The 18809-nt window shown below is 36.3% G+C and overlaps 1 protein-coding gene across 9 annotated transcripts; it reads right to left on the bottom strand.

The window, feature by feature from the left end:
• Positions 1 to 4364: 4364 nt before the first annotated feature.
• On the bottom strand, positions 4365 to 7851 carry LOC110937532 (probable sodium/metabolite cotransporter BASS3, chloroplastic). 9 transcript variants are annotated; one of them, XM_035985130.1, is made up of 9 exons: positions 7638 to 7844; positions 7398 to 7555; positions 7221 to 7297; positions 6967 to 7035; positions 6824 to 6889; positions 5567 to 5753; positions 5124 to 5220; positions 4738 to 4826; positions 4365 to 4652 (listed from the first exon to the last, which is right to left on the bottom strand). In XM_035985130.1, exons 4-8 carry the CDS (start codon positions 6990 to 6992, stop codon positions 4765 to 4767), a joined length of 438 nt encoding a protein of 145 aa, XP_035841023.1. In that variant the 5' UTR covers positions 6993 to 7035; positions 7221 to 7297; positions 7398 to 7555; positions 7638 to 7844; the 3' UTR covers positions 4365 to 4652; positions 4738 to 4764. The 9 variants fall into 9 exon arrangements, 5 of the variants coding, with proteins under 5 accessions (XP_035841023.1, XP_035841024.1, XP_035841026.1 ...); XM_035985131.1 differs by having other exon boundaries at positions 7221 to 7532; XR_004883516.1 differs by having other exon boundaries at positions 5567 to 6919; positions 6981 to 7035; positions 7221 to 7555; positions 7638 to 7851.
• Positions 7852 to 18809: the final 10958 nt, after the last annotated feature.

Genomic DNA, 18809 nt, shown 5'->3' with positions numbered 1-18809 from the left:
TCTTGTATCGAGTCATAAGTCTTAGAACGTTAGATCTGGACTAGAAATGTAAGAAATTGAGTGATTGTATAGTGTTTGACTTGTTGGATCGCTCATAGGACCCTTAGGTAGTTGGACCGCTCGAGTGACACCTTAGTGGATCGCTCAAATGACAAATGTGTGGACCGCTCGAATTACATATGTGGGCCGCTTATCGGGCCTGTCCAATAAGCGGTTCCAGTTGCCTATATATACCTTTAGGGCGATTCCAGATGTAACGGATCCTGATTCTCGTACCGAAGTGCTGCCGGATCGAGAACTGGTTGTATTTGGTGTCAAATCAATAGAAAAAGAGTTTAAAGTGAATTGTATGCTATTCCTACGTTGATTACTTGTTATTCCGCACCTGTAATTAACGAAAACGCCTCTGATCGACTCATTCGGGTCGCCATACGATCCTACAGGTATTACATATCGTAGCGTTATTTGAATCATTTCAATTTGAGACATATAACATTTTATACAAATAACACACTTTTCACAAGACATTGATTTACAAACAACTTATCTTATACAAACTCATTTTACATGGTTATTCATTTAACCATACATTATTCTCTTATTTATACATATCATCTGATCTTATCGTTTTTCAAATGATTTACAAGACAAAGCAAATTACAAGGTTCATGACTAAACATTTTCTCAAACATAAGTCATGAATGAATTCTGTTTTCACAAAACCTATGTATCTCACAGGCATTTTTATGCTGACGTACCTATTTTCACATGTGTTTTCAGGAGATGATGCATAGGACTTATCAAGACATACTTAGGCGGACCTGTGCCTTAGTGACTTAAAACAAGACAAGAACTAGTTAATTTATGTTATGTACTCTTTGGTTCTTGTTTAAAACAATGTAAACTTTCATGTTTGATTAATAAAACGAAACTTCAATTGCCATGGATTTGAAACAATAAATTCTGTTACAACACTCCCCGACGTTTCCGCCACGTTTTGTATGTTCTTCGTGATCGGGGTGTGACATTAAGTTACCATCCAAATCGACACCTCTCTCCATCAGCACACCAGAAGTAAAACCATGCAGCAAACACAACGTAGATCACACCAGAACGAGAAACCTGATAACCAGCCAAGAACGATGTCAAGCAAACCCTTATCCTTATACCCTAGGATCAATCTTCTTTCTATTGATATATTTGTTGGTAAAAAAAAAAAAAAAACCAAAACTTCGGGTTCTACCAACCCAAACCAATACCTAGCAACCCCTACCTGCCAACCCAAACCAATAATCATTTTGTGTTAATAACTAGTTTTTTACCCCCACGCTTCGCCGCGGGAATACGATCGTCCTCCTGCACGCAAGTGGTTGGAGTTTGGCCACTATCGGTTTGGCTTGTCGAAAAACGTAAAGACGAACACTGATACTGTTTACATTATGGCAAAATATCGGCAACAATGTTTGCTCATAAACAATTAGGTTCGTCATGGTACCACAACGGTAACATCGCCCGCTATAACCTATGATGCCAAAAAAATATTTGATTTTGAGTACAATTATGTTTTTTTTATAATTCTACCCTAAAACGTTCAATAAAAAAACTAAAAACAGTCGTGCATTCTGTTTTTTCAGTTAACAAACAAATAGCAACGGTATTACCAAATGGCAAAACTGAAAACCAAAGAAAGTTGAAGTGAGATAAACTGATTGCGGTATGTAGTTAACGAAATTATTGTAAATACATAGTGTCTAGAAGAACCACATTTATTCGTCTCAAAGCCGGTCAAACAAAAAAATCTCTCATAAATAACATTTCTCAATAGAATTTTTAAATAAGATGACATATTATAAAATATTAACCGTACTTTATTTGCATTGTTATATTTATTTATTTATTTAATATGTTTCTATCTTATTCTAGCGGAGCACACAAATTTTAAAAACCATGCGCTATTATTGTTTTCCTTTTTCAAAATATTTCAGCAGAAGAATCAGATACATTTTAAAGTTAGAGAGAGACACAACACATGTCACCACCACCGCCGTTCTACCGACTCACACTACCTTATTTTCCGGTGAGTCCTCCGGCGCTCTACCGACTCAATGATGATGTCACCACCACCCCCGTCGATGTCACCACCATATAACACGCCCCTATCTTCACCTACCTACGAACCACCACCTATCGGTTCGAGCATTGCTATCGATGGCTAATCTTTGAACCACCTCACCATCATCATATCTTCAAAACAATCATAACCGCTGCCGCTAGCTTCGGCCTTCCGCCGCTAGATCTGAAAAGTATCACCGAATCTGAACACCACACCCATTTCTGTTTTGTCTGTCTCTCATATAGTTTCTCTCTCTAAAATTACACATGTGAGGGACCAAACTGTAAAAACAAAGAAAGTGAGGTGGTCACTCTCAGAGAAACGGGTGCAAGTGTTGCAGGGGAAGAAAATTGAAAAGACAAAGTATAGTGGTCGGATGATAAAGACATTGACAGGCACATGTAGGTGTGGAAAACTGGAAAACCGGGACTGTTCCTAAGAACTTTCATCCTTTGTTATTATATAAATATCAATAAAAACCTAGTAGATCAATAACTCACATTCATCTCCCCGCTTCGGGTTCTACCAACCCAAACCAATACCCAGCAACCCCTACCTACTAGACTGGAGGCAGTGTACTCGAGCGGGTACGGAGACTGGCAAGTGGTTGAGTGCCCTAAGAAGGTGACTATCTCAACAAAAGAACAAAGAATTTAGAATGGTTGTGTACAATCTTCATCTAGGTCTTTTTTTCTCTTGCCAAAGTCTTGGGGTAAGATTTGATGGAATTGTAAACAATAATTAGCACTTAAAATATTTGTCTTTTGAATTCAACAGCCGACCTTTAAAAAAGAGTAAATTACAAGTTTTGTCCTTTAAGTTTACACCAAATTGCAGGCGGTGTCCTTTGCCTTTAAAATTGATGAGTTTTGTACTTAATGTTTCAAAATCTTGCACGATATGTCCTTTGAGCCTAACCCAGTTAATTTTTTTAGATAAATCTGGTCACCCATGGGTATTTTAGTTTTTTTTACCTTGTTTATTTAGTACTAGTCGTTTACCCGCGCGATGCGACGGGAAACATATCACTTAGGTTGGTGAGTTTAGGGCTATGTACGGGGCGGTTCTCGTTTTCCAGTTAATTTATCAGTTTTCTCGTGATATATTGTATATTGTAAGAAAGTTTGGTCTTACGAAAGATGTTAATAAATATCTTATGTTTATTGATGCCAAATACCTGAAGCATGAAACATCCAAACGGGTAACGGGTAGGGCATTCGAGTATGAGACCAGAAATGAGATTGATAAAACTATTAGGTTAAGTAATGTTATATTCTAGCAACTTCATTAACCATAAAAACAAAATTTTATATTTTGATACTATTTATATATTGAAAAAGATATATAAAGGTTAGAGTGGTAAGAAAAAGATTTGTACCTGAAAATCATAACGGGTTTTTTTTTAAACAAGCATACCCGGTGTTTGACGGGTATTTAACAGGTTATTGAACGTCGTTATGCAATAATGTATGGGACTAAGATAGTAAGATTAGGACTCTTATTAGTCTGTGTCCCATTGTCCTTTTTAACGACCGAATCTTGCAAGTCCATGATGACCAAATCTTCCTTAAGATTCTTCTTTTGTTATAACTTTCTTTTGTGTAAAGCACTTGCATTGTGATGAATAATACATTACATTATTTAATGGCATCATAATCAATAGTATTAGAATTAAGTGGCATTTTGGGAATGGGATAAGACTTAGGGACCATGAGGTCCTAGGTTCGATTTCCACAAGAGGATTTTTCCCATATTTATTGGGTTTCCGCATTAATTGATGTAGTTTTGTGATCCAAATTTGTCTTATAAATTCTTTTTTCTATAATCGATTTGTAATAATATTTTATAGAGAACGTCCGAAGCAAAATGATCATTTTTGTTCGAGTTAGGATGGTTTTATTCGAGTCAGGATGGGGTCAGATTAATCGAGTCTTTCTTTACATTAAAAATGTATTGGGTGGTAACAAGCTATTGTCTGAATGTATACCAAATAAATTTGACCGAGTGGTGCATTTATTTTAGAAGTCCAAATGCTCATATAACTAACAACAAACATTTATGAGTATATACTTCTACATGGTATTTCTATGGCATTAAACTTGTCAGCATCAAGAAAAGTGAGTGAAATTACTATATTATCCCTTTTAGTTTCATGAGTATATACTTCTACAATCCCATTGGAAGCCATGTTTCCATCATTGTCCCTGTGGCTCAGTTTCACTAATCAAAGTCAACCATTCTTACCTTTTTGCCTATCCTTTTAACCTTTCGTATGTGACCACGACGTAAATTCTAATTGCAAGTATGGGTACCCAAGTTGTAGCAGTTATTTTTCTTTTGTCATCAGCAATAAAGACAAACTTTTAATCCCGTTTTCGGGCATGATGTCAGCAACTTTAAGTCTCCGGCGAACAGCCTCGAGTATAAACCGAGTCGACTCAACAAACGATACAATCAAGGAACCAATAGCCACCGAGCCAAGGCTATAGCGCATGAGTAGCTTCATTGACGAATAAACCAGAAGAAACGGAATAGTCGTCTGAATTAAATAATAAACACGCATTCGTTAGTAACCAAAGATGCAAAAACCAAAAGTTAACTATTTTTTATGCTAAAAGGCTTACCTAAGTATGAAGCGACGGAGCCCGCAATCACAGTTGAAGAACACGCGATGATAAACTGTTTGGCCCAATAGCACCCGAACAATAGGTACCTACAAACCAGCAAGAATTATATTCATTCAAAATTATGCATCAGTTTTGAGAATGTTAAAACTGAATGTGACAAGTTCAACTCATCCAGTTATGTATGGACTGATTGGGGTCATACTTTGACCCAAATGGGTCAAATAAAAAACAATAGCTAAAGTAAATCCAGTCAAATGGGTTGAAAAGTCACCCAAAGGATGTTATTAATGCGTACAACCTTCTAAATTTGTGTATTCAAATAATACAGTTTTTAAATCATATTTAACGCATTATTATACATATATAACTTGAAAATTGAGTACCTTTTTTGCGGCGATGTTGGGTCAAGGCACGCATAGCAGTCACCTGCGCGCGAGATTGACGGGTAGCAAAGATTGGTGAGACGCCATTGCAGCCATTCTAGAAATCAACAATTGCATATTAGCTTCTAGAATACATCAAGATTAACCAAATATCAACTATTTGAAACAATTTTAATTAGTTTCATATGGAGAAAACAGACAAAAATCTCAAGTTCTTAAACAAACAAAGCCATTCAAATCACATATGATCCCATAAGTTGCAACTCAACATCATAGGGGCATAGTTCAAAGAAGTTTTTAACTAAAACAAAACAAAAAGCAATATTCTTCTGATTACAAATGCAAAGATCCATTTAAAAATGCACATTCACTCAACCATAAGTGGTAATTCCAAATTAAACTTGATGCCTATCCACAAAATCAATTCAAAGCATCTGTTTTACTTTCAAAGCTACATCCCCTTTGCTCAAGAAGCTACCGTAGCTAGACAACTGTGCACTCGAAACACACGCCATTAACACAAATCCTGCATAGAACATGGGAGCTACACCGAATAATCTAGCCACGAATACACCAAGAACCGGTTTTAATGCGTATTGGGCTAGAAACCCCATGGATAATGGTAAAGGCCTGCAAATATGATAAGATCACGATAAAAATCTAAAACCCGTCTTATATTTGGATGTTAATTACATGCATTTTGAATTAACCGAAACGCAGGTGAGTAATAGCGCAAATATAGAGTGACCTTTTGAAAGCAAGAGCGAAATCTTCTATGGAAAGCTTAATACCAATTGACAACATTATCATATAGGGTGTTGACCCGTTACCCAACCCAGCTGCCACATTATCATCTAGACCAAGAGGCTGTAAGCATGTAAAGGTACTTCGGGTCACTTTTATCAACCTGACTCGTTTCAGTTTTAACTAAGATTTTAAAGTAAACCCATTTGACCCATTAGTAATCATATTGCTAACCACCAAATGACCTTAGAATTCAAACCAAATCTTTTGTTGTGGGAATGTTTGTCTTGTTTTTTTAACCAACCTGTCGGTCAAACCGCCCCGGTCTAAGAAAAGCCGAATCAAGAATCTTGGGTCTGTTACCACTAAATCTATCCATTTATGTGAACCAGCAAGCAGCGAATTCTTAACCATACCCCCTCCCCCCAGCTTCAAATAAAACATTCATGTAAAACAAACATATACACATATGCAAAAACTATTAAATGTCTAAAATACCCTTAGTGTAAAAAACAAACAGATACACATATGCTCAATACCTATCAATCTAAGCTACAAACACATAAGTACAGTACTTTCATATTGCAATTTGTGCCTATAATATTCAGTATTCAGCTGAAGAGAAATCGTTTAAAAGTTGGCTGAAAGTTATCCAAAGTTTATTTATAACTTATTTCTTCTAAAAAAATATTTAATTAACATGTTAGTGAAAATAGAATTGCTTTTGGCCCATACGATAGATTTAACCCACAACTACTTTTGACCCATACCACAGACAGTTAACTCAAATACCAAAGGTCAAAATGATAGCTGACCTTGTTTGACCAACAATAACCATTTTGATATAATGATATGTCACCTGACCCGCCCGGTCGGTTCATCATCCCACCTCAGGTAATAAGTTAAAATACATAAAGAAGACTTGCAGGTTGCAACATCGAAAGATTAAAACTCACGTCATATTGGTGTAAATCCTTACGAGACATCTCAGCAAAAAAGTGGTTTGCAGATGATATTTTGCGCTGTAAAACTCAAACCTATGACAACTTCATCTAACCAAAATATCATTACTCGATTGGAACCATCAAAATTTGCTTACATATAAAGACATACCCCAAAGACCATAATACTCAATTCTTCATCTTAAAATCATCACTCGATTACCAAGCTGCCAAAAGATAAAAAAATTATTAGATACATTTCATATTGTGTGTGCTAAGTTAGGTGAATTGTTGCTGCTTTTATAACATGATATTCATTTGAAACATCTAGTATAATGGTCTGCTTTCAAAGTGGAACAAAATAGAAAGCCAAAGAAACATAAAAAATCAAACTGATGGAATCAAAGCATACCGTCAATATTCCACTCCTCCACTTGTGTCTCTTTTGTTTGACTGTTTCCTCACTCCACCGCCACCGTGCTGCCAGTTCTGGGCGGAAAACAATAAACATAAAGATAACGATTTAGGAAAGATGAGCCGAAAGTCAGGTTAGAAAACAAGTCAAAAGAGTTATTATGTGCGGGTTCACCAGATGCGACGGCTAGGGATCCATCTGCACACCACAGTGTCACGGGATGGGGTCATGGATTCGAAATCAAATGAAAGTAACACCCTAGATCTGGTGAAATCCCCGCTTTTCCTCATCTCACGATCTCCTGAAACCCTAGTTTTAAACATGCTTAAACCCTGGATTCAATTTAATAATGCAAACATCAGTCTAATAGAGAAAATACACAATACGCAAAGTTAATTAGGGTTTCAAATGTACCTGAATCGCACACACAGCACCTAGATCTGAATCTCTTGGATCTGAATCGCTTGGATCGTGCGAGAGAGAGAACAGATGGAAGACGGATCTGATTAGCTTGGATCGCAAGAGAGATAGCAGAGAAACCCTAGATCCAGATCTGGATCTGGAATCGCCAGAGAGAGAGAGAGAGTGACTGGTGAGATGTGAGTTGTGAGAGAGATGAGAGAGAATGAAGGGTAAAGGTGGATCCGTGTGAAAACAACATCATCCGTCAGATCACGATCCGTGTGAAGACATGAAAGAAAATGGACGGTTGATGATGAATTCGGGTAAAGGGTAAAAGTTTTGGAGGGCACAATTGGAATTGTAAATTATATTGTGCTTTAGAGGGTTGTACAGCATGCTTTAGGGGTGTTTTAAGGGAATTTTTATGGACTTTAAGAAGTCCTTTGGATATGCTTTATAAAGTAGTATAGATATTATTAAAAAATAAAACAAAATAATTTAAAAAAATATTATTATTCAACCACCCTCCACCACCACCACCACCATTCCACCACCACCACCATCTCCTAATCAACAACCACCTTCATCACCACCGTCACCACCCTTCAACATCTACAACCACCATCACTAGTGTGCGTTAGGTGTGTTATGATTTTATTGATATTTTAAGCCCATTTTACGCATTAGTCAAGTTTTAAATTTATAAAACACGATATTCTACTAACACTAAACACACACTTGGGCAAGTGCACCCATCGTGAGCGTAGTATAGCGTTGGTAAGATACCGAGGTCATCCAAGGACACAAGAGCTTTTAGTACTGGTTTATCCTCAACGTCTAATCAAGCTAAAGATTTTTGAGAAAAGGTTTTAACCATGAAAAAGGGTTAGTTTTATGCCTAATTTGATGTAATTTATATGTTACATTTTACACACATCAAATACCCCCACACTTGAATCTTTGCTTGTCCTCAAACAAAACTCTTTATTATGTGGCTTTACACACACCAAATGGAATAGGTAGGAGAGAAGTTTTTTTGGGCTTGTCTTGAGTGTCGAGGATCCAAGATATTTATTTGGTTTTATTTTTATTCTATTTACAATCTTATTCGTTATGATTTATTTAGAACGTTTCATAAAAGAAATTATTTATTTGGGCATAACATGCCTTTTTAAAATTCCATTTATATACGAGTTCACATACCTCACGAGAGATCACTCAACACTCGGCTGAAGATGTATCTTTGTGAAACACTCGAGACCGGCATGGAAATTACTTCTACCATATGCTTGCCAAGCAATCAATCCTCCTCCTTTTTAACTATAAACCTTCGTAAACATCGGACAGGTACAAAAAGTACAAATGGCAGAGCAGTGGGCCAATAAGCGTCCAACAGGGTGTACCTGATCGTACCGCACGATGGACAATCGTATAGGAGACAAAAAGGTACACAAGGATGTATACGTGGCACCAATCAGCATGCGCCGACCACTGCTCCACTATCACACCCAACCAATGGGTGAAACATCGGAGTGAGACGAAAACGAGAGTGCAAGAGACTTCATAACACTATTGTGACAATATTTAAATCAACCATTTTCATTTCATAACTTCGAATTGTCAACATTACATAATAATTCAAATAACAACAAGTTCAAATGAAAATACATAACAACTTGAACAAAATTGATACAACATATTAAGCCTAAGACGTCTAAATGTGTATCTAGGCATCATTGCTACTTCATTTCATAGCATCATCATCCTCAACCTGTAACATGCTTAAAATAAAGTTCAATGCAAAAGCAAAGGCGAGTACACAAGGTTTGAATAAATATAGCATAAGTATAAAAGTATTTTCTCGAATCCACATGGCAATTTGTTAACAAGGTAACTAGCATGCATCACAATATGTCAAACCCAAGTGTCCACTAGTATTTAGCATCCCTCGCCACAAAAGTAACGAGACCGTTTTAGAATAAAGACTTAATAAGACCCCGACGGGTGGTGTGCTACTCCTATAGCGCTATATATGTTAAGTTGAGGGCTTAGCAAAGTAAATGACATAAAGCATGTAAAGTCTAGCATGAACCTAAGTAAACAAGTAGCATGTATAACGGATTGAGATCATACAGTATGTTTTAAGTGTGTGAGTGTGAAGTTTGTATAATAACATGTTACAACCCAAAGTGTTTTTAAAAGGTAAATGGGTCAAGTGTACTCACGGTTTTGCAAGCTTCCATTTGATAAATCCGGGAGAGTTGTTTGTTGATTAGGAGGTTGGAACACCAAGTCCTTCTACACGAAGAAAACAAGGCGTATGAGTATTGGATGATAACGGAAGATTAAGGATTTTGAGTTCAAAGTACATAAAATAGCATATAACATAAAGTTTTTCATCTTTAACACATAATGTTTTAGATGATGTAACCTAGTACTTTGACAAATGAACACAAATTCACCATCAAATGTTCGATTATTTGGAATATACATATAAGTAGTATGTAGTGTTCATTATATCATATAGGTCAAGTAGGAGGTAGGAGGATAAATCCACCATTTAGGAACCTCTTTGTATCATGGAAGTCATGTAGGAGGTAGGAAGAACAAGTCTTCAATTTTGGTACCTCTAGATGTTCACCACTACACTTGATGTTATGAACATTCAACGAGGGTAATGAAATTACAAGTAATAATGGAATAAGAACAACTAATCTAAGAGAAAACATCAAGCAATATATGGATTTTCAAGCAAGATAGCCCAAGCTAATCCTAAATCACACAATCATCAAGCTTTAGGCTTGAACATCACTTGTGGGTTAAACCCTTGAACAAAACAGAAAGTTTGTGAGGTTTACACCTCTGATTTTACATGTCTCAACCTTGTTCTTAAGCCCAACTAACCATAGATGTGGTTATAAGCATAAGGACATAGGTTTGAGATGAGATAGTCTAGTTTAATCAAGTTTAACAAAGTATGAATCAAGAACAGAAAGACCAGTCAATTTTAGAGCCTTTTTGGTGACATTCTAGACCTTGGTTTTCTATGAAAAACCTATGGAAATGTTCCTAAGGTTAATCCAAGTAAGTAGGAAAAAGAATCAAGTGAAACGGTTAAGAAATGAGTAAGTTATGCTCACTTTTGTATGATGTGCTGAATCTATCCGAACTCCTGGAATCAGCTGTGACAAGCGTCACTTTTCCGTACATTTTGTACACTAACTGAATAGTAATCTGTGCTTAAATAATTGTGCATGATCTAGTTTACAAGACAAATGAATTTTTGATTACTGTTATATACATACAATGGCATTTCACATTACAAGACTTTATTCATTGCTACATGCAACACGAGATAGTTCAAATGTTACACAGAACATAATTGGCACCATTACCAGACAAACAAAAAAATGCTGACGACGTTCAATACATAGACAGACAATATTTTGAGGCCCTGTATGAGCTAGAGATGACGTATTACACTAGTATAGTGTGTAGGGAAGTAAGGACCACAAAACTGCATGCTTAACTGATAGACAAAGTGCCTGAAAGTGCCTAAAATACACTAAAAGTGCAGAATTCTGCAGAAAATAACCAAAATTCAGTTATTTTCAGCATTTAAACTCCAAAATATAATGCAGAAAAGTGGTTTATTGGTCCTGTATGCTTTACTAAGTGTCGGGAATTAAAAGTATCACAAAAGGGTACTTAATGAACGCTAAACGGAATAGTTTAACACTTTAACAAACCAGTATCTAACCGAACAACCGGACATTACCCGGAATACCAAAATATTGCTAGAAGCATTGTTTTAGTGTTACAAAGCTACTTATGGTCACCGAACATCATAACACATCTAATAAACATTAAATACATAAAATACCTAACTAGCACCATTCAATCCTAACTAAATCAAGTAACTAACCATTAAAAGATACACTTTACCCCCCCCCCCCATGTTGGACGGTTAGGGGACATGGGTCGCACATAATATTTGTTTACTATATTTTATTAGATCATGTTGGAGAATATACCCACACAAGATACCATATGCCATCCTTAATGTGGAAGTTGTTTATAAAAACTACAAGTTCTTGGTCATTTACATTCTAACATATGAAAACTCACAAACCACTCTTCTCCTTCCCCTAAACTCACGGCCCAAACACCCTCTTCTAACCTCCCCATTTTCAATCCATTCCTTCAAGATCCAAGCATACTACAAGGTGTCTTAAGCATATTTAGGAGGCTTAGAAGCATTGGAAGTGGAAGGACCTCATCTAGGAGCTTTTATCCACTCTACTTCTTCATCATCTTCATACTTGTTCTTCCCTAGCCATAGTGCTAGTAGTAAGCCTCTTTGATCTTGTTTTCACTCATAATTTTAGTGGTTAAAGTATGAAATAACTTGGTAAACTAAGAATCTCAAGAAAACATAAAGATGAACATTATCATAAAGCTCTAAAACATGAAGATCAAGTTGTTCTAGTGTATGTATTGAACTTGTTTGTTGATTTCTTGTGTGTATGGTGTAGATCACCATATGAAGCTTGCTAGATGGTGATTAAACACATGATCTAGCAAGTATAAGGATAGATCTTGAAGAAATCATAATGATCATCCTTTATGTTAAACATGAACTTGAAAATAAACTAGTTTTAGTGTATAATGATTTGTGATACATGTTATAAGTCTTGAAAATAAAGGATTTCAAAGATAATATTTTCAAGAGAACAAAGTTATTTACAAGATTTACAAGATCATGATTTTTAAAGAAACTAACCATGTTTTTAGTGGTTAATCAAGTGTAGAAAAATATATTTAACAAGAAAAGCTCAAGAAGAAACATTTTTAGAAAATCACTTCACAAGTTATGAGGATCTAAATTCTTCAAGAATGATATTTTCAAATAAATAACCACACTTTAAAGGGTAACTAAACTTACTAAGTACACTAGTAAGTTACTACAAATTTTTACAAAGTTTCAAGTTCATGACATAGTGTAAATTTCATATTTTTGGCATATGGTAAGTATTGAGTGATTTTTTGATGATTGGTGATGATTTTACAAAAGAAAATGATATGCTTGAAAGCATGAAAACCTCCATTTTTAGGGGAAACTATGGCAGAATTTTCTAAAAATATAAACACTTAGAAAAATATTTTCAAACAAATATTTACAAGTGTATTTTAATCATGAGTTTTCCATATAAACTTTGCCAAAGATTTTTGTAACAAAAATACAAGTAATGGAGGTTGGTTTTCACAAATAAAAATGGGTAAATATGTATTTAGAATATATATTTACATTAAAGACATTGTGTGTGATTATGTGAAGTAGTTATAGTTATATTATTTTAGGGAAAATAATATAACTCACAAATACCAAGAATTTATAACACCAAAATAATACCAAAAATTACATGGAATGAAATATATAAGTTACACACTTGATATTGTGAAACCGAACGCAATAACGTAACTTACGAAATATTCCGAGAAGTACCGTTACAATATATTTTTGGTAAATATTATTTTGGACACAAAAGAAACGAAAGTATGATTTTTATCATTACAAAGTATATCATATTTTCGACAAAGAGAACATATATTACTTTTGGAAGTAAAAATATATTTTCTTAGAATATTTAGAAGATACATGACTTTTGAAGAAAAATATATATTTTCTTGACGATACATTATTTTGGGACAAAACAAGTCTATGTATATTTTCTAAGTGAAAATATATTGTTTTGGAAACTACAAATACAAGAATACGAGAATACATGTATGAAATACTCCCATCCTTGGGAAAGAAACGCGAAAACAAATACTTGAAAAGTATTATAACTCTGGATGATGTAAAGACATAAAGAAAACGTAACTCAAAACATGAATACTAAGACAAGGCACGACCCGCTCGTCTAACAGACCCTAGCACATTGTAGGTAGTCATATTTGCTGACGAGATTTGAGTTACGAGTAGTGAAGACGCAAAACAGTGAGTTCATGCTCCCCCTTTTCTTTAACTGTTTTTGGTTTTATAACTCTCGGGGGTGAAATACATGTTCCAAATGCTTAAACGGTATGAAACGCCTATGAAATACTAGATCATGTGAGCTTAGACTTAATATTGAAATGCCATAAATTCTTGGTGAAAACTAGTACCAAGATGTGAATACATAATTAGGGACGAGGGTTAGATCTAACGGGTACGGCCGAACCCCACTCATGGTCACAACTAGTACCTAGTAGTGCTTCGGAGTCCCAGTCGAGGTTAATCGACACAGTCGAGGTTAATCGACACAGTCGAGGATAATCGACACAGTCAAGGTAAATCGACACTGTCAAGGTAAATCGACACTATCGAGGTTAATCGACACAGTCGAGGAAAATCGACAAGGGTATGAGCCATTACGAGTGCTCCCTATGAGCCATTACGAGTGCTCCCTATGAGCCATAACAAGTGCTCCCTATGTCCTCACATGCCTTAAAGTCCTTGTAAAATATTCATGTTCATACACGCTTTTCATACCTGTTTACAAAGGAGTCTCTCAAAGATTTACAAGAATTACATTACACAAACAAGACGCAAGAACTCGCTCAACTTTTTGTTGATGTTTTCTAAAATTACATGTATTTCAAGTAACAGGATGGATCTTGGACGCAGGTGTCGTAACTAGAAGTTTAGATGTCATCCACTTTTGTTGGTTTGTAACCTAGTCGAAGGTTGTGTTTTAAAAACTTGAATAAACAATGTTTGTAATACATAAATTTTATGAATGGATGAACATCGTTTTGATCATGTAGTTGTTTATTACGATTGAATGCAATGATGTTAAACCAGTCAGACATCATACGCTTCCGCAAAAGACAGGGTGTGACAGTGTGGTATCAGAGCTTCGATTGTAGTGAACTAGGATTCCTTCTCGAGTCTAGACTACAATCACTAGAGTTCTCTCACGAAAACATTTTACAAAAAGGTTTTCATTGCATTCACGTAAGCGTCAAGATCCATGAGTCAAACACTTTTCAAAAAGGGACAAGGCCAGGACATTAGTAGGGAATACCCTCAAGACAAGGTGCCAATTAAGGCATAGTCTACACGAGTTAGACTTGCCAAAGATAAAATACACTCTTGGTGATAACTAGTACCAAGTAGTGTTTCTGTCGTGAATCGACAACTAGAAAAATGACCCCCTAAAACGAGAGTTATATGTAATATGATGCATCGAAATGCCTGTTTATGCTAAGTAACATATTTGTTTATCGATACATACATACGGATAAGTGTACGAAATAAATATTGACGTGAATACATACAAATAAGTGTACGAATGATTATTGACGTGAACAAGATACATTCGACTCCGACTCCTATTACTATACTTGACTCGCACGATGAAGCTGTCGACCTCGCGTTCATTACAAAGCTCATGGCTGGAGTGATTACCAAACAAGATTATGAGCTTCCTTCCGTAGGAGATGGCTGCTCTTCCCTCTTGATCGTGAAGGTGCCTGACTACGGTGATGATGACGAGGCAGAGGCGGCAACCTTGAACAAATTCTTAATCAACGGGTCGAGATCCCTGCGACTTATGTGAAGCAAGATTGGCAACATACTTGGCCAGAAAAGGAAGATGAAGTATTCATCTCAAAGGTGCCCCTCCAACTACTAGGAATTCTCTTTATTCCTATCATCGTGCCTATACGCGCGTAACGATAACGAGTGTTAGCGCGTGGACCACCGCAATGGTCCTTTCCATGATAGAGGTGTAAGGACAGTAGTGTCCCCTCCTTGATTGATCATCTGCTTGGACGAGAGAAAACTGGGGTAACTGTGCAAGACAATTTATTATTACGGGGGCCCACGTAATAACGACTTGTAGTGCATGGAAATCCTGGTGGACTCTGCGGGTCAAGCTAAAGATCACCATCCCTCCAAAAATAAACTCTAGGTGTTCACACCTTCATATGGTGGAACACTACCTAGACCAGTGCTTTAGCACTTTATAAAGTAGAAAACCTGTCTTGCCTACTTCGTGTCTACCCGTGTACGAGACATTTGAGAAATGATATTTAAGCAAGAAAAGAGGAATAGCATTCAGAAAGATTCAATAACATTACACCCTACCACTTCATGTAACTTGTATGACCAAGGCGATGTAGCCTCGAATACGTTATTATAAACAACAATCTAAGTCACCAAGCCTATGTGAAGGCTCAGTAATCGTTTCCTCGCTCATACAATAATGATTATATATACATGTGATATTGGGTGATTACCTGTTTACTTAAGGTACTATGTACCTCATAGACACTTATGGAATATTGTCTAACCTACCGCATATCTTTTGACAGAAAAGAATGCCGCCCAGACGAGACACAGACACCAGTATGTTACCAAGTACAGAAGCTGAGCTTCAAGAACGAATCTCTCAGGCAATTGCACGACATGAAGCCCTCCATGTAACAACCCACACAATTACAGGTACTCTACAAATTAATTAACTCTAATTATGTGCTTAATGACTGTGCTTGATTACAACTGACACTTTAAGCTGCTTACAGATTTATGTTATATACATACATGTGCATCCTTTACATACAGTCACTCCATTTATTCATACAGACTCTTAGTGACAAACCTGATGCACAAAGCACAACTAGCACAGTGAGCGGATAACTCAGACGCCTGCTGACAATGCCAGCACATAGACAGACACTATTTTTAGGCCAGTATGGGCCAGAGACAAAGTACTACACCAGTATGGAGTGTAGGGAAGTGAGGACCATAAGACTGTGTCACTAGGTGATGGTTTGAGTGCCGAAAGTGCCTAAGACTCATTTTAAAGTACAGAATTCTGCATTTTAGTAACGATTCAGCTTTTAACACACTCGTATTATACAGAGAATTGACTAAATGGTCCTGAACACTTCCCTAAGTGTTGGAATTAAAGTTCGTTACAAAAAGATGCATAAAAGACACTATGCGGTACAATTAAACGCTTTAACGGAACGATACATAACCGAACAACCAGACATTACCCGGGACACCAAAATTTTGTCAGAAACATTATTTTATTATTCTTAAGTAATCACGGTCACAAAAATCCCCACACACTATAGAAACATGACATACACTCACTATTCTATAAAATACCCGTAACCTCCTAATTATTTACCTACTAACTATCAAATTTTACAAATTACCCCCCACCAAATTTCGGCCCCATCATTACTAAATATTTTGTTTAGATTTTATTTTTATCTTCTTAATTATGATTGGCCAAGAAACCTAGCTAATCATCTCTCTAGGTTGGTTAGGGTGGCTTGTGAGTTCCCAAGGCCCTCTATATCACCACCACCATCATTTACTCTCTCACCTCACTCCTCTCCCTCTCATTTTCGGCTGCCCACATCTGAATCCATCACCATCTCTTCAACTTCCACTCCTTTGATCCATTTTTAAGTCTAAAACAAGTGTTAGAAAGAAGCCTTGTGGAGTTTGGAGCATTAGAGCCTTGAAGAAGCATCACCACTTGCATTCTCACACCTCTTTCACCATCATTTCTTGTTCACAAGTTCATACCTAGCCCTTGTGCTAGTAGTAAGTCTTAGATCTAGCTTACGAATCATTTCTACGTTGATTGTTCGAAACATTGTTGTTTGAAGCTTAAAATAAGAACACAAAGAGAAAGTGAATAAGGAACCTAAACACAAACTTATATAATGATAAAATCTGGTTGGATTATGTTGGTATAAGTATGCATGTTGTTTGATCATTGATTTCTCGGTAAACCCGTTGTTAGAACAATCGTTGACGCGTTTTTAGTAACTTTTACATCGTAAAAAGCATGCTGATTGGTATTTACAGCCAACTTCAACAGGCTGTAACTGGACCGTTTTAAATCAAAAAACTGATTTTCTGAAGCCTAAATTATGTATTTTTGAAAAACCGAACAAATGGCACTAGAATCGTAATTTTTCGAGGTCGTTTACTATTTTTAAAGGACTGTTTTTGGACAGCAGCTTAAGCTGAGTTTTTACTGCAGAAAAAGTGTGTTGTATTCGGAGTCATAACGTGAAACCTGAGTAGAATCAACTCATGGAATTTTTACAGTAGGTGGTCACCGTTGTCACGATGATCCTCCATCTAGAATTTCGTCGATCGGACTTACAAATAATTTTTAGTGAATTATTCTGTAAACTGCAATCAGAAAGTAGCAAATCTGATTGCAGTCGGGTAAATGAATTTCTATAAAATATTGGTAAAGAACTGGACCCCGATATTTTTACACAATAAAACTTGGATCATATATGATATTCTGTAAAAATTTGAGAATTTTTGGAAAAGGTTAACTATTTTATAAAAATCCTCGAAAACAGTTCAGTTTTGGGTAATGAAGCTGAAATAACGTAAGTAATGCTTGGTATGTCTAAAAGTCGGGATAATTGTTGGAAAATGATCTACGGGTTATATGTAAAAGAAAATGATATGCTATTAAGCATGGACACCTCCATTTACAAAGGAGACCATGGCGAAATTTTCCGAAAAACCAACACTTAGTAAATATTTACTAGACATGAGTTTACTAGAACATTGAACGAACAAATATCCCAACATGACACATGACTAAGTTAAAATATTAACTATTTTGACAAATAATTATCGCACGAAACAATATAAGAAACGTGACACAAAATACTAAACTCTAAGCCAAGGCACGACCCGTCCGTCTAATAGACATTAGTACGTTGTAGGTTGTCGTGTAGCGGACAAAGTTTGAGATTCGAATCAAGATGCACTACTGTGAGTTCATGTCCCCCTTTTTCCTTTAACTATTTTCAGTTTTATACTTCGGGGGTGAAATACATGTCATATTTATTACAGACGCTTTTATCATTAGTATGGTTAGCTTAAGGAGGGTTTTGACGCTTAGATCATGTGAAAGGTGGGTACAACACTTAAGGCCATTAATCCTCGTCGTAGGACCGAGGGACATGAGTGATAGATCTATTTGGGTGTAGCGAGCCCACACCCATGAGGCCAGGGAGGCCCATAGAGGTGATTGTGTCTTACAACCGGAGGCCCGGTAACAAATTTGCTAGGTTTAAGTACTTCCTGCACCGTTTCACACATATCAATGGATTTGCAACCCATTGGTGATCTCTTTTATTTTT

This window comes from Helianthus annuus, chromosome 16 (assembly GCF_002127325.2).
Source record: "Helianthus annuus cultivar XRQ/B chromosome 16, HanXRQr2.0-SUNRISE, whole genome shotgun sequence".
Classification (NCBI taxonomy): Eukaryota; Viridiplantae; Streptophyta; class Magnoliopsida; order Asterales; family Asteraceae; genus Helianthus; species Helianthus annuus.
The sequence above is the reverse complement of the archived record's forward strand: the minus strand, read 5'-3'. Positions and strand labels throughout refer to the sequence as shown.